Here is a 12,964-nt window from a genome sequence, read left to right as displayed (position 1 = left end):
TCCCTTGGTTGGGGGGCCCATCTAGGTCACCTGCGTACCCAGAGCCTTTGGTCATCCCAGGAGCTGACACTCCACATAAACATCCAGGAGTTGAGAGCAGTCACCTTGCGTGCCAGGCGTTCCAGCAACATCTTCACGGCCGTTGTGTTTCGGTATTCAATAACAACACAACGGCCATGTACTACATCAACAAACGGGAGGGACCCGCTCGTCTCCCCTGTGTCAAGAGGCCATTCGACTCTGGGACTTCTGTATAGCCCACTCGATAGACCTAGTGGCGTTCTTTCTTCCGGGGGTCCGGAACGCTCTGGCAGATCGGCTCAGCCGGTCCTTCCTATGTCATGAATGGTCAATAAGACCGGACGTCATCCATTCGATCTTCTGGAGGTGGGGATTTCCCCTCATAGACCTGTTCGCCTCCCGCTCGAACAGGAAGTGCCAGGAGTTCTGCTCCTTTCAGGGTCTCTCTCCGGGGTCGATCACAGACGCATTCCTCCTGTTGTGGAGGCACCACCTGCTGTATACCTTCCCTCCGTTTCCCCTGGTGCACAAGGTCCTGTTAAAGCTCCGCAGAGACAAAGTGCATCTGATCCTGATGGCGCCTGCGTGATCCAGACAGCACTGGTACACCACCCTGCTAGATCTGTCCATGGACACCCCAGTTCCCCTCCCTCTCCTCCCGGACCTGATCACGCAAGACCACGGCAGGCTTCGTCACCCAGACCTGCAAGCCCTCCACCTCACGGCTTGGCTCCTGCATGGCTAAACTCAGCGGAGTTGCGCTGTTCCGCTCCGGTTCAGCATATTCTCCTCAGCAGCAGGAAGCCTTCCACCCGCTCCACGTATTTGGCGAAGTGGAAACGCTTCTCTTGCTGGTGCGCAACTCAGGGCGTTACTCCTTCGGAGGCCTCGATTCCCGCGGTCCTAGACTGCCTCTGGTACCTTAAGCAACAAGGCCTGGCGACATCCGCTCTGAAGGTGCACTTAGCGGCTATATCCACTTTCCGGCCAGGCAAGGGTGGTCACTCCGTGTTCTCCCACTCCTTGGTCTCTCGGTTCATTAAGGGCCTAGAGCACCTCTACCCCCCTGTACGTCGCCCTGCCCCTACCTGGGATCTCAATTCGGTCCTTTGAGCCACTAGCGACTTGCTCGCTCCTGTACCTATCGTGGAAAACAGTCTTCCTGGTGGCCATTACATCGGCCAGGCAGGTCTCCGAGCTGAGAGCGCTCACGGTGGGACCTGCCCTATGCTGTTTTTCATAAAGACAAGATACAACTGCGACCTCATCTGGCATTCCTCCCTAAGGTTGTGTCTGCCTTCCATACCAGCCAGGACATCTTCCTCCCGGTCTTCTTTCCGAAGCCCCACTCTTCTCTGCGGGAGCAGCAGCTACGCTCCTTAGATGTACGCAGAGCGCTCGCTTTCTATATTGAGTGGACGAAGCCGTTCCGGAAGTCTCCCCAGCTGTTCGTGGCCATCGCGGAACGGATGAAAGGTCTGCCAGTCTCCTCCCAGAGAATCTCCTCCTGGGTGACTGCATGCATCCGCACGTGCTATGACCTAGCTCATGTCCCTTCGGGCCACCTCACAGTGCACTCTACCAGAGCTCAAGCGTCATCAGCCGCCCTCCTGGCGCGCGTGCCTATCCAGGAGATACACCGTGCAGCAACCTGGTCATCGGTCCACACCTTCACCTCGCACTACACGCTGGTCCAGCAATCTAGAGATGATGCGGCCTTTGGTGCAGCGGTTCTGCATACTGCCACATCTCACTCCGACCCCTCCGCCTAGGTAAGGCTTGGGAATCACCTTACTGGAAGGCATATGAGCAATCACTCGAAGAAGAAAAGACGGTTACTCACCTTTGTAACTGTTGTTCTTCGAGATGTATTGCTCATATCCATTCCAAACCCACCCTCCTTCCCCACTGTCGGAGTAGCCGGCAAGAAGGAACTGAAGGGTGGCCGGGTCGGCTGGGGTATATATCCGGCGCCATAGCGGTGCCACTCCAGGGGGCGCCCAGCCGACCCGCCGAGTGTTGCTAGAGTAAAAGTTTCTCCGACGAACGTGCACGCGGCGCGCACACACCTAACTGGAGTGGATATGAGCAACACATCTCGAAGAACAACAGTTACAAAGGTGAGTAACTGTCTTGTCGGTGGTGGTGGTGGTTTTTGTTTTTTTTTTAATTGTTGCTAATATCAGATTAAGTTTGTGAAATGCTTTGCAATCCCTTGAGATGAATGGAGCTGTAGAAACATGACTATTTTTTATATCTCTCTAGAGCCCATTAGTTTACATACATTAGGCTACATTCTCCTTTTGATTGCTGTCATAATTCTCCATTAATATCAGTTGGATTACTGGTACAACAGAGAAAAACTCAGGCAATTAACTTTTAAGATCAATATGAATAAAATTCTTTGGCTGTAAATGTGGACTTTTCTTTCTGGAGCAGTGGTGGTATTTGAGCTGATGCTATCTCTTACTATGTGACTTTGGCTTGCAGGGGAATCTCTTTAAGCTTGCTGCCAGCAGGGACTGAAGTGGCAAAGTGCCAGAGGGGCATCTGTCACCTCTACAACACCCTGCAATATCTACTGGCCCATGTACAAGACTCTAAGGCCATGTATACACTACCACTTTTGTCGGCAAATCTCATGTCGCTCGGTTGTGTGTGTGGTGGGGGAACCCTGAGCAACATAAGTTTTGCAGGCATAAGTGATAGTGTGCACAGTGCTTTGTCAGCAAGGGAGCTCTCTCCCATCAGCATAGAGCAGCTGCTCGAGCGATCTTACAGCATAAGCTCACTAGTATAGACATGGCCTAACTCTACTTCAGAAGAAGGGGAGTAGAAGGACATAGTGGAGTGGACGGCGGTACCTTTGTGTGTCCATGAATCAAATCACAGAATTGCAGAAGTTAGAGGATGGACGATATGTCTTGGTTCCTCTAGTCCATTTCTCTGCTGGAGCAGGATTGTTCCTTACTGTTCAGTTTTAAATATCTGAAGTGATTAGGCTTCCACCACTTTCCTTGGGGAGGTTTTCATAAATACATCTCACTTCCAGCAAGTTTTAAATTGGCATTCAGTCTACATGTTCCCTGTTGTTATTTCCTTCAATTATTCCTACTTCTACCTCTGTGCCCCACCCTAAATAATTCTTGGTGTTTACATATGTAGCTTAAAACGTCCAATGTTTGTCTGCCAGCTTTGACAGTGTTCCCTTACTTAATTTTTTTTTAAAGCAATGCTGTTATGAAAATGTGGTAGGTCTCCATCTTCCACATTAGTGTGACAGTTTTGATTCAGTAATTTCACTGTCAAATAAAAATATAATTTACATTCCTGTAGCACGTTTCACCCCAAGAAGCAAAGTGTTTTACACACTTAAAATATTGAAACAATGTAAGGGAATATTTTTCCCATCTCTAATACTCGACAACAGCCTGACAGGATACAGCAATACTATACAACAGTTTAGGACAAGAAGTGAGAGAGAATACTATGCCCAGTTAAAAACTACAAGGGGAATTTTGGCAGGCAGATTATAATTCCATTCGAGTGATTGTCCACACACGTTGGACTCTTGCTGTGCTTCTCACACGTACACACACGTGCAGAAGACTGATTCTTTTGGTCAGTGGTCACCCTTGGTTTCCTCACTCCTCCCCATCTGACTGCATAAAGGGAAAAACAGGCCCAGTTATCCCTCACTTCCTTATTCCTGCCCATGGCAACGAGTTGGAACCTGCAGTTTCTGCTCGCTCTGCACACTCTGTCATTTTTTTCTTAGCCTTGTGTATGCTGTCTGATTGGTGTCGTTTTCTCTTTTTTGCACCCATTGATTTTATTTCTATATAATTAGATATGTTAGCCTACATCTCTCCCCTTGTGCTGGGGTACTAGCATTATTGCAGAATCTAAGTCACCAGGATTTAAGACCTATTCCTTGTGTGATGCTTTGATGCCTATTTATGATGGGCACTCTTGATGCCTGCTATGCCTTGGATGAGGCAGTGAGTTCACCCATGGTGGCCTCAGTTGATGAATCTAAGATATTCTAGGACCTAATTAAATATATGGCAGAAACCTTAGATGTAGCCCTTGAAGTGATATGAGAGAAGAAGCACAAACTCATGGATATTCTGCATCTCTCTGCTAGTCAGGCTTCGATGCCCATTAATAAAGGACTACTGGAGCCTGCAAAAAATATCCAACCTGGCTACATTCAGAAGAGCTAACCGGGACTACCACGTTCCTGATCAGGGATTCAAGTGTTTTTATTTTCATCCAGCTTTGGGTTCCCTTGTAGGGGCAGCAGTTCAGGAGAGAGCAAAACAGCAGGGACTTCCTAGGTCCACACTGAGAAAGAAGGATAAGAAATGGAGCCTTCTTCAACTGCATGGTATATTTGTCAGCTAGCCTCCGAATGAGGGTGACTATCAGGCCCTCAGCCCTCATCTCGAAATACAGACGAGTCTCATCTTACGCAGGGGTTCCGTTCCGCGGTTAGCACGTAAAGCGAAAACCGCGTATAGTCAAAATTACATTGAGTTGAGTGGTGGGCGGAATCGCCCTCACTACAGGTACAGTATTAAAATTGTTATTTTTCTCTCTTTTTGTTTTTGTTTTTGTTTTTGCCAACCGCATAAAGCTGAAATCGCGCATGTTAAATGTGTGTAAGATGCGACAGATCTGTTTGTTTTGTTTTGTTTTTTTTAAACTGGGATAAGTTGTCTTAGTTTATAAACAAGTTTCTCAAGGAACCCCAGGAGAACATGAAGTCTGTCACGGCAGAGGGACAGCTGACTGTCCACACTTCCCTACAGTTTGAGCTGTACATGTTTAACGCTACAGCATTCATAGTGGCTGCTGCAGTAACCATGAGGAAGTAATAGTATCAGTCTTTGGGGATTCCCAGGGAGGTCCAAGCAACAATTGAGGATCTCCCCTTTGAAGGTAACAACCTTTTCAACACGGGAATGGATGAGGCCCTCTACTACTTGAAGAGTTCAAGGGTGACTACACTCTTCAGGCATCTATATCGACCCCAAGGAGGAAGCAGTCACTTCAAGAGCCATCCTTCATATAGCATTCCTCTATCCAATATTACAGTTGGCCACGGAGTACCTTGGAGCCACTGAAGAGAAGACAAATATTATCGCAAAGGGTCTTCTGCTGCCCCATAGACTGGGGTTTCCGCAAGGCAACAGGTTTTGATGCCCGTTGCTGAGAACGGATCGTATAGCCTGATGTTCTTTTTATGTTCAAGGGCATTCACCAAGGTTGTGACAGCTTATGTGAGGAGACTGGGAATCATAGTCTAGCCTGACTTCAACAGGCACACTGCTAGCTGGGCAGAGAAACATGGCCGAATTCTGGTTAACCTCTGGTGCTAGGCGAGCAAGGCATTAGACTTCAGCAAGAGCATGAGAAATGATCATACCTACAAAACTATATCCAAGTGGCAGACAACAGACAAAAATCCACACTGATTTGGAGCATAGAATTTATAGGAGCACTGTTCGGCTCCAGATCAGCAAGAGATTACCGTCAAGTGAGATTCCAAACAAAATTTAGGTGAAACTCACACGAGTGAGAACATGTCTCAGACTTCCAGAACACACAGCCTCATGTACTTACATTGTACAGCATACTAGACTTCCCCTACGCTCCGCCTGAGATGGTCTGGGACATCACCATTCAAATCCCCTACCTGGACACAGTTTCCTTACATCTGTCAGCCTGGATGCTGGCTAGATGACATCCACCAAAAGAAGCTGTTTAGCTGCGGTTCAGAACATTCTTCTACAAAGCAGGAAATATTTAGCTAGATTTAATTGCACAGCTAAATGGAAGAGGTTTTCTGTTTGAGTGTCACCACCAGCTTTCTCCCTTAAAATCACCAATACTGGACTCTGTTTCAGGGTTACAAAATCTGGGCTTTCCATCAGCTCCATAAGGCTCCATCCTGTAGTAATATCTGAACATCACCTTCCTATCTAGGGGTCACAGGTTATTTTCCCACCCTCAGTGGCAAGATTTCTGAAGGGCCTTATACATGGCTTTTCCTCCAGTTTGGGCACCCCACGCTCCTGGGACTTCAGTACAATACACCCTCGCTATAACGAACCCATCAGGATCCAAGCCATTTGTTTGTTGTAGCCACTGGTTCATTATAGTGAAAGAGCCCTGCTGCCCCAGCGGGGAAATAAGAGGAGAGGAGGCCGCTGACAGCTCCTCCAGCCTTGTGGCTGTGGCAGGGCTGGAGGAGCTGTCAGCTTCCACTGCAGCTGTGGAGCTCAAAGTGGGATTCAGGGACCAGGTTCTTTATAGCCGAAGATTCATTATTATGAAGGGCATTGTAGTGAGGACGTACTGTATAGTATTAGCAGGGTTGATGATCCCCATTTTGAGCTCGTAGCGACTGTACCACTTGTCAGTGAAGACTGTATTTTTGATAGCCATTACATCAGCTCAAAGGGTAGAGGCAACTCAGGTCTTCATGACTGGTCCTCCTTATGTGGTGTTTCATAAGGACATTTCCACTCTTAGACCTCACCCAAGTTTCTGCCCAAGGTGGTTTCTCAGTTCCATGATAACCAATCCATTCGCCTCCCAGTTTTCTTTCTCAAACTTCTTTCAGCCCAAGGGGAAGTTAAACTTCACACACTTGATGTAGTATGGGCACTGTCTTTTTACTTAGAACTAAATCATTCAGCTCACACCCAAAACTATTTGTGGCCTTTGCTGATAGAAATAAAGGACAACTTGTATCCTCTCAGAGGTTACCTAGGTATGTTTGCAATTGCCTAAGGATATGTTGAGAGTTAGCAAGGTGAGAGCTCATTCCATTAGAGCTCAGGCAACCTCTGCTGCCTGTTTAAGGAATGTCTCAATATTTGAAATTTGTAGGGCAGCTACATGGTGTTCAATCCACACACTTACAAGACACTGTTCCTTAGTAGAAGCTTCCAGATCAGATGCTGATTTAGTAGGGCTGATCTGCAGTCATTTATTTAAGTAGCACTCCTAGTATGCACCTCCAAGCAATGGGACAACTACACTGCTTTTTAGTCAGAATAAAATCTGTCAGGGCAATCACTGGAAGAAAGAACGATTATTTCTTCTATATTAACTGGGTTCTTCGGGATGTGTTGTCCACACAGATTACACAACCTACCCTCCTTGCCCACTTCTACAAATTCCTACTTCTATGGGATTCTCTGTTGGTGAAAAAACTGAGGTGTGATTGGGTTCACTCTGCCCTTTATGTGCTTGGGAGTATGGGAGGTGCAAGGGCAACTGGAGCACAGGCATAGCTCCAGCTAACACTGCTGACCAAAATAATTCTATCTTGCATGGATGGATGTGCCCACTTAAAGCAAAATCTTTGTGGACAAAGCTTCTCGAAGAACCACAGTTACTGCAGGGTATGTAACATTCTATTTTAGTTGGATTTTGGCCAAGATACTTCTGTTAACTCTTCTTGTTGTACAAATGTTGCCATGGGATCTTTAATGACCATGATTGTTCAGGACCTTGGTTTTATAACGCTTCTGAAAAATAAACATATCCTTGAGCACAGACCTGCTAATATTAGTTCAGTACTGATTTGAAGAATAACACTTCTTACTGAATTGCCAACGGTACTATGTGAAATACTCATTAAAAAGAGATCCCAGCAAAATTCCTTTGTTTTGAGTTGGCAACTTCTTACCTATACAGTCTCTTATTTTGTCTCTAATTATATGATCACACTGTTTTTTCTGCAGGACCCCTGCCTCAATCAGTGCACAGGAACAATGCTGCTGACCGAATGGGTAGCTATGCAATACTTCTTTTTATCATCATCATTTAATGTCTGACCCTATGCCTTTTTTACTGCACACAAATTTAAATCCTGAATACAGTATTAAACATTTCCTGATGGGCTTTTCTTTGAAATGTGTCACTGTGGTATCTAAGTAGTTCATAAACATTAGTGAATGAATTTAATCTTTGCAATATCCTTGTCAGGTAAGATGGTATTATCCCCCGTTTTACAGATGTGGGTGTGAGACCGATTGAAGCCAAAATCGTCAAATGCCCTACTCATTTTGGGAGCCCAACCTGAGATGCCACAGGCTTGATTTTTATTCAGAGTACTTAGTGTTCTTATAGCACTGTTTATGTTCAAAGCACAGATCCATTGACTTCAGTTGCAGTTGTGAGCTCTTAACACTTCTTCAGATCAGGCCTTAGGTGTTCTAATGTGGGAACCCAGAAAATGAAAGATCCAGTGGGCACTTGTGAGAAGTTTTTGGATTAAGTGACTTACCCAGTATCAGACAGGAACTAAGTGGGAGAGGCTGGATAGACTCCCGTTCTCTAGGATTACATTCAACTACCATAAGCACAAACCCCCTTTTCTCCTCTCTGTCCTTTGTTTCATTCACTACGCACCTTCCAACTTCTGCAACAAATGAGGCTGGTTCATACAGATGACATGGCCTCATTTGTTACACAACCTTGATTCATTCCCAGAGCACCTTTTAGTCTGTGCACTGAATGAGGCAGATATTCTGTGGAAAATATATTATGTGATCATGTAATTAAAGTCTGTATCATAATGTATATGCACAAGGGGAGTGAATTAAAGTTGCCTGTGCAACCTTAATTGGGCATTATCTAACTTTTACATGCTGGACTTTGCAACCACAATGTTCTTTTGACATAACTTTTTTTTAAATTTATTTAACTTCCTAATCTTAAACCAAAACAAGTAAACTGCAAAAACAGAAATTTCATCAGCTAGAGTTCTGTTGACCCCCACATGAGTCATCAGCAAGACTGGCACCTTTATGTCCACAGCATAGACTTCAGTTAACAAGACTTATTTCCCCCAGGTGACTAGCCCACATAGAAGATAATGAGATGCACATTTTGGCAGTGAGTTTCACTGCTGTTTAGTAGGAAGAGAGGTATGATAGGACTCAAGACTCCTGAGTTCTATTGCAGGGTCTGTAGTGGAGTATTTTTCAATGGTTAAAGACCTTTTTGCCCTATTTTCCCCTTTCCTAGTATGTCCGTTTCCTCACCCCCTTTCTTTTGTGCAGTCAGGTTGTTTCCTCCTTTTCCTTCTCTATCCTTTGTGCTGCCTGGGTGCCAACTGAAGAAGCATTGAGCACACAGGAGAAACCATCTCCCTGTTCTCAGTTCTGGTGCCACAGCAGCCCTCTGGGTACCAGGCGGGGCAGTTGCAGGGACAGACTTGCTAAGTCCCTCCGTTCCCTGTAGCCCTAAGACTGAGCATGCTTAGTTGCACTCTGGGCATGGTGCATGGTCACTGTGGTTGACATAAAGGAGCTGTACGGGAATGGTGCAGACTGAATCTTTGGAGAATAATGGAGTCAGTGCCTAACAAACTTCTGTTGAGCATGTGCAAATAAATATTTTCAGATGCTGATAGCCAAATTCGCTTGTTTTTTCATGGGAATGGCAAAAGACACATCCTCAGCACCAGAGCATGCCTCTGGCAAATATAAAGTTCTTGTTACATAACCAATAGGTGCTAGAACTTCTCAACAAAATACTGTAAGAATTTTTCTAACATGAGTAGAACAATATATTTTGTTTTAATCTCACACTCTGAAATGGTGAACCATTTTATGCTGAAAGTTTCCTAAAAAATTCAGCCTGAGGCAAACACCTGTCATGGAAAAATTTAGCCTGGATAGTCAAAATCTTGCAAAATTAACTGCAAATGAAAATGTCATTTTATAAGGGAAAGTGTTAGGCAACTATAACGATAGTAGCAAAACCAGCACTGCATGTAATAGTAACAGGCAATGGTATTCCTTCAAGGAGACCCGGTAGGTACATAATAACTCTTTGAGACCAAAGGGATTGTGATGGAATATTTCACATACCATGTAATATTACGATATTGAATTCAAAGGACACAAGATACTGTCTTTTTCACAGACTTAAGTCCAGCATGTAGGCTAGGCAAAAAAGAGTTACCATTCTTTAATTTAAAAAAAAAAAAGTTTCTGAACTGAAGGGGCAAAGGCCTTACAGTATTTTAGGATATTCTCAGGACTCGAGGGGTAGGCAACCTATGGCACGCACACGCTCACACTGCCTGGGTCCAGGCCACCGGTCCATTGGGGCTTTGCATTTTAATTTAATTTTAAATCAAGCTTCTTAAACATTTTAAATACCTTATTTACTTAACTAAACTATTGTTGTGTGTTATATATTATAGACTTATAGAAAGAGACCTTCTAAAAACGTTAAAATTTGTTATTGGCGTGCGAAACCTTAAATTGAGTGACTAAATGAAGACTCGGCACACCACTTCTGAACGGTTGCTGACCCTTGCTCTAGTGTGATCCAAATGTGCTCAATAATTTTTCTGTATATTAAGGCTGAAAGTGAGATTGTGTACTGTGTCTCTTGGATGTGGAGCATATACAAGCACTGTCCAGGAGCAGGAAGAGGGGCTAAGGTGGCTTTAGGGTCATTTTTGTGCTCTCCCAGTATTGGGTTGTTCTAGGGGGCAGTGCAGCCCTCAGCGTGATTATGGCTGCCATCTCTGACTGCCTATGGTTGGCAGTGCTGCCCAGAATTTCTATGATCCTGTGCACTGTGGTTCTTCTCCTGGCACACCCCTTACACTGGGCTTGTGAGAGGTCCTGTGACAATTTACCTGATCCTGAAGTAGTCCTGTGTGCCAAGGGAATTCTCTTCTTGTTAGCTCGGAGACTTTTCTAGTCTCCTTACGCTGCTGGATCAATGTTCAACAGCTATGCTGGGGGGTAGGAGAAATCCATCTTTGAAATTTTTTAGAACTACCTGTGGGATTTGGATGTCCGGTTCCCTGGACAGCTTTGAAAATCTCAGATGTGCAGACTAGTAAAATGTTGATGCATGGGAGAGGTGGATCTTTTGAATAATATATTTTAAAATGTGTTCAGTGTAACTAATTTAAATTGTGGAGGCTAAAACTAGTCACTGAGGAATCTGTGTGAAAAATTTAAGGTGTGTAAAATAAGCAGATCTTATTTGACAGCTACTTCTGTTTTTCTTCTTCTAGCTGGCAACCCTCTTGTTCAGCAGGGTGGACAGCCACTAATCCTTACCCAGAACCCAACCTCGGGACTAGGCACAATGGTAACACAGCCAGTGTTACGACCTGTTCAGGTGATGCAGAATGCCAACCATGTTACTAATTCACCAGTGAGCAGCCAACCTATCTTCATTACAACACAGGTGAGTTTTCTGTTACCAAGTACTTAAGTATTCTTAAATATTTTGAAGCACTCTACGTAACTGTACGTAAGTACTTTTATGTATTCTGTACTTAGTGCTTGTATTTAAGTACTGTTGAAGGTACCTAAATCATAAGTAACTTTAAAAAAAAAAAATTCTGCAAATACTTTTTCAAGCTCTCCTGGATTCTGATTCGTCCCCAGAAACCACTGGGTTGGGCACTTTAGGCCCTCAGTTCCAGCTGCCATGGGCTTTTTTCTATTGTTCCTGCTGTTCCAGCAGCCAGGGAGGGTGGTGGCTCTGCCCTCTTCATTTCTGATGGGTCACGACAGGTCCAGCCTATCGGAGAGATGCGTCAGTACAGGGAAGGGGGCAGAGCAGGCAGGCACATACCTCTCAGTGTCCTGCATTGAGAAGACAAGCCCAGTAGCTGCATACCCTGCAGGATAGGATAAGAAATGCCTACCAGGCACTGGGCATGCTCCAGTGCTGAAGGGGCTATTGGGAAATTGGGGCCTAAGGAATTGTTTTGTCAACTTCCGCCTGGTGCCACCACTGCCAGTCATTGTATCATTGATTATACTTCCTGATTCATTTCCTGTTGAATTGTAAATATTCTTAGTCTTCTTTAATCTGGAAATATCTCTTCAGTCACTAATGGCGTCTGAAAATAAAGTGTTGCCGATTGTAGTGAGAACTTACTTCTCAGATGTTGTTGAAGATGATGGGAACTTTATTGAAGCAGCTTGTAGTTTGTACAAACTGAAAAGAAAGACAATTCACAGACAACAGAAGGCATTCTCAGATTTCACCAAACATGCAGGTAAATAATTATTATTAATTAAATATGGTTCATTCCATTTTTTGCTCACTATATTTTCCCCTCAATTGGACATACTTATTATTTCTTGAACTGCTGTTTTGATGTTTCCTGAAATTGTGATTTGCTAGGCTAGAAAAGGCCATAAATACCATATTTACTCTAATTCAGTTTTTTATAAAACACAGACTCCAAGCAGTATTTATGATATGTTTTATACACAACTTAGCATTTGTTTTTCCTTTTGTATTTGAGCAGAATAATAATTACAAATTAATATATACATAGTTGCTCTGAATAAAATAAAATACTTTTTATTTGTTTTTTAGAGAAGTCATGAAGAAAAGGACTTTGGATGCAAGCAAACTATTGATGACTTGCTCACAGCATCTGAGGAAACCCCAAAGCGAAAGGCCCCCTGTCTGATGGAGCAGTGTCCAAAGAAAAAATAGACAAGATAATTCTCAGTTTTATTAGTGATATGCTGACTCTGTCAACTGTTGAGGGGTGTGGCTTTCACACTTTATTTACTGGAATTATTCCCAAAGCTGCTGTCATGTGAACTGAAAAAATAAAGATTAAACTACTGGGACAATACAACTTGGTTCTTGAAAGCATAAAAAACAAATTGGCATCTCTACATTATGTTTGCACAACTGGAGATGTGTGGACACTTCAGGCGAGAAGCTACATGGGTATTACCTGTCACTGGATTGACTACTAATCCAACAAGAGTCTGCAGTTTTAAGCTTCCAACACTTTATTGGAATACATTGATAACAATAAGATCACTTCTCTATTGACTCAGATCCGCTCACCGTTTGATCTGGACTTAGTAAAAATAACACTTGGCAAAGACAGTGTTAGCAGTTTTGTTAAAGC

General features: G+C 44.1%; 1 protein-coding gene across 6 annotated transcripts in view; it reads left to right on the top strand.

The window, feature by feature from the left end:
* The window catches only part of POGZ (pogo transposable element derived with ZNF domain), a 78,925-nt gene that overhangs the window by 32,020 nt on the left and 33,941 nt on the right, over positions 1-12,964 (top strand). For 4 of the 6 annotated variants that reach the window (XM_030542414.1, XM_030542410.1, XM_030542409.1 and 1 more), the window contains exons 4-5: positions 7,782-7,829; positions 11,087-11,262. In XM_030542414.1, coding sequence (XP_030398274.1) covers positions 7,782-7,829; positions 11,087-11,262 — 224 coding nt within the window. The remainder of the gene's footprint in view (positions 1-7,781; positions 7,830-11,086; positions 11,263-12,964) is intronic. The other 2 variants (XM_030542413.1, XM_030542412.1) reach the window with 1 other exon arrangement.

The sequence above is a fragment of the Gopherus evgoodei genome, chromosome 24, assembly GCF_007399415.2.
Source record: "Gopherus evgoodei ecotype Sinaloan lineage chromosome 24, rGopEvg1_v1.p, whole genome shotgun sequence".
Classification (NCBI taxonomy): domain Eukaryota; kingdom Metazoa; phylum Chordata; order Testudines; family Testudinidae; genus Gopherus; species Gopherus evgoodei.
The sequence above is the reverse complement of the archived record's forward strand: the minus strand, read 5'-3'. Positions and strand labels throughout refer to the sequence as shown.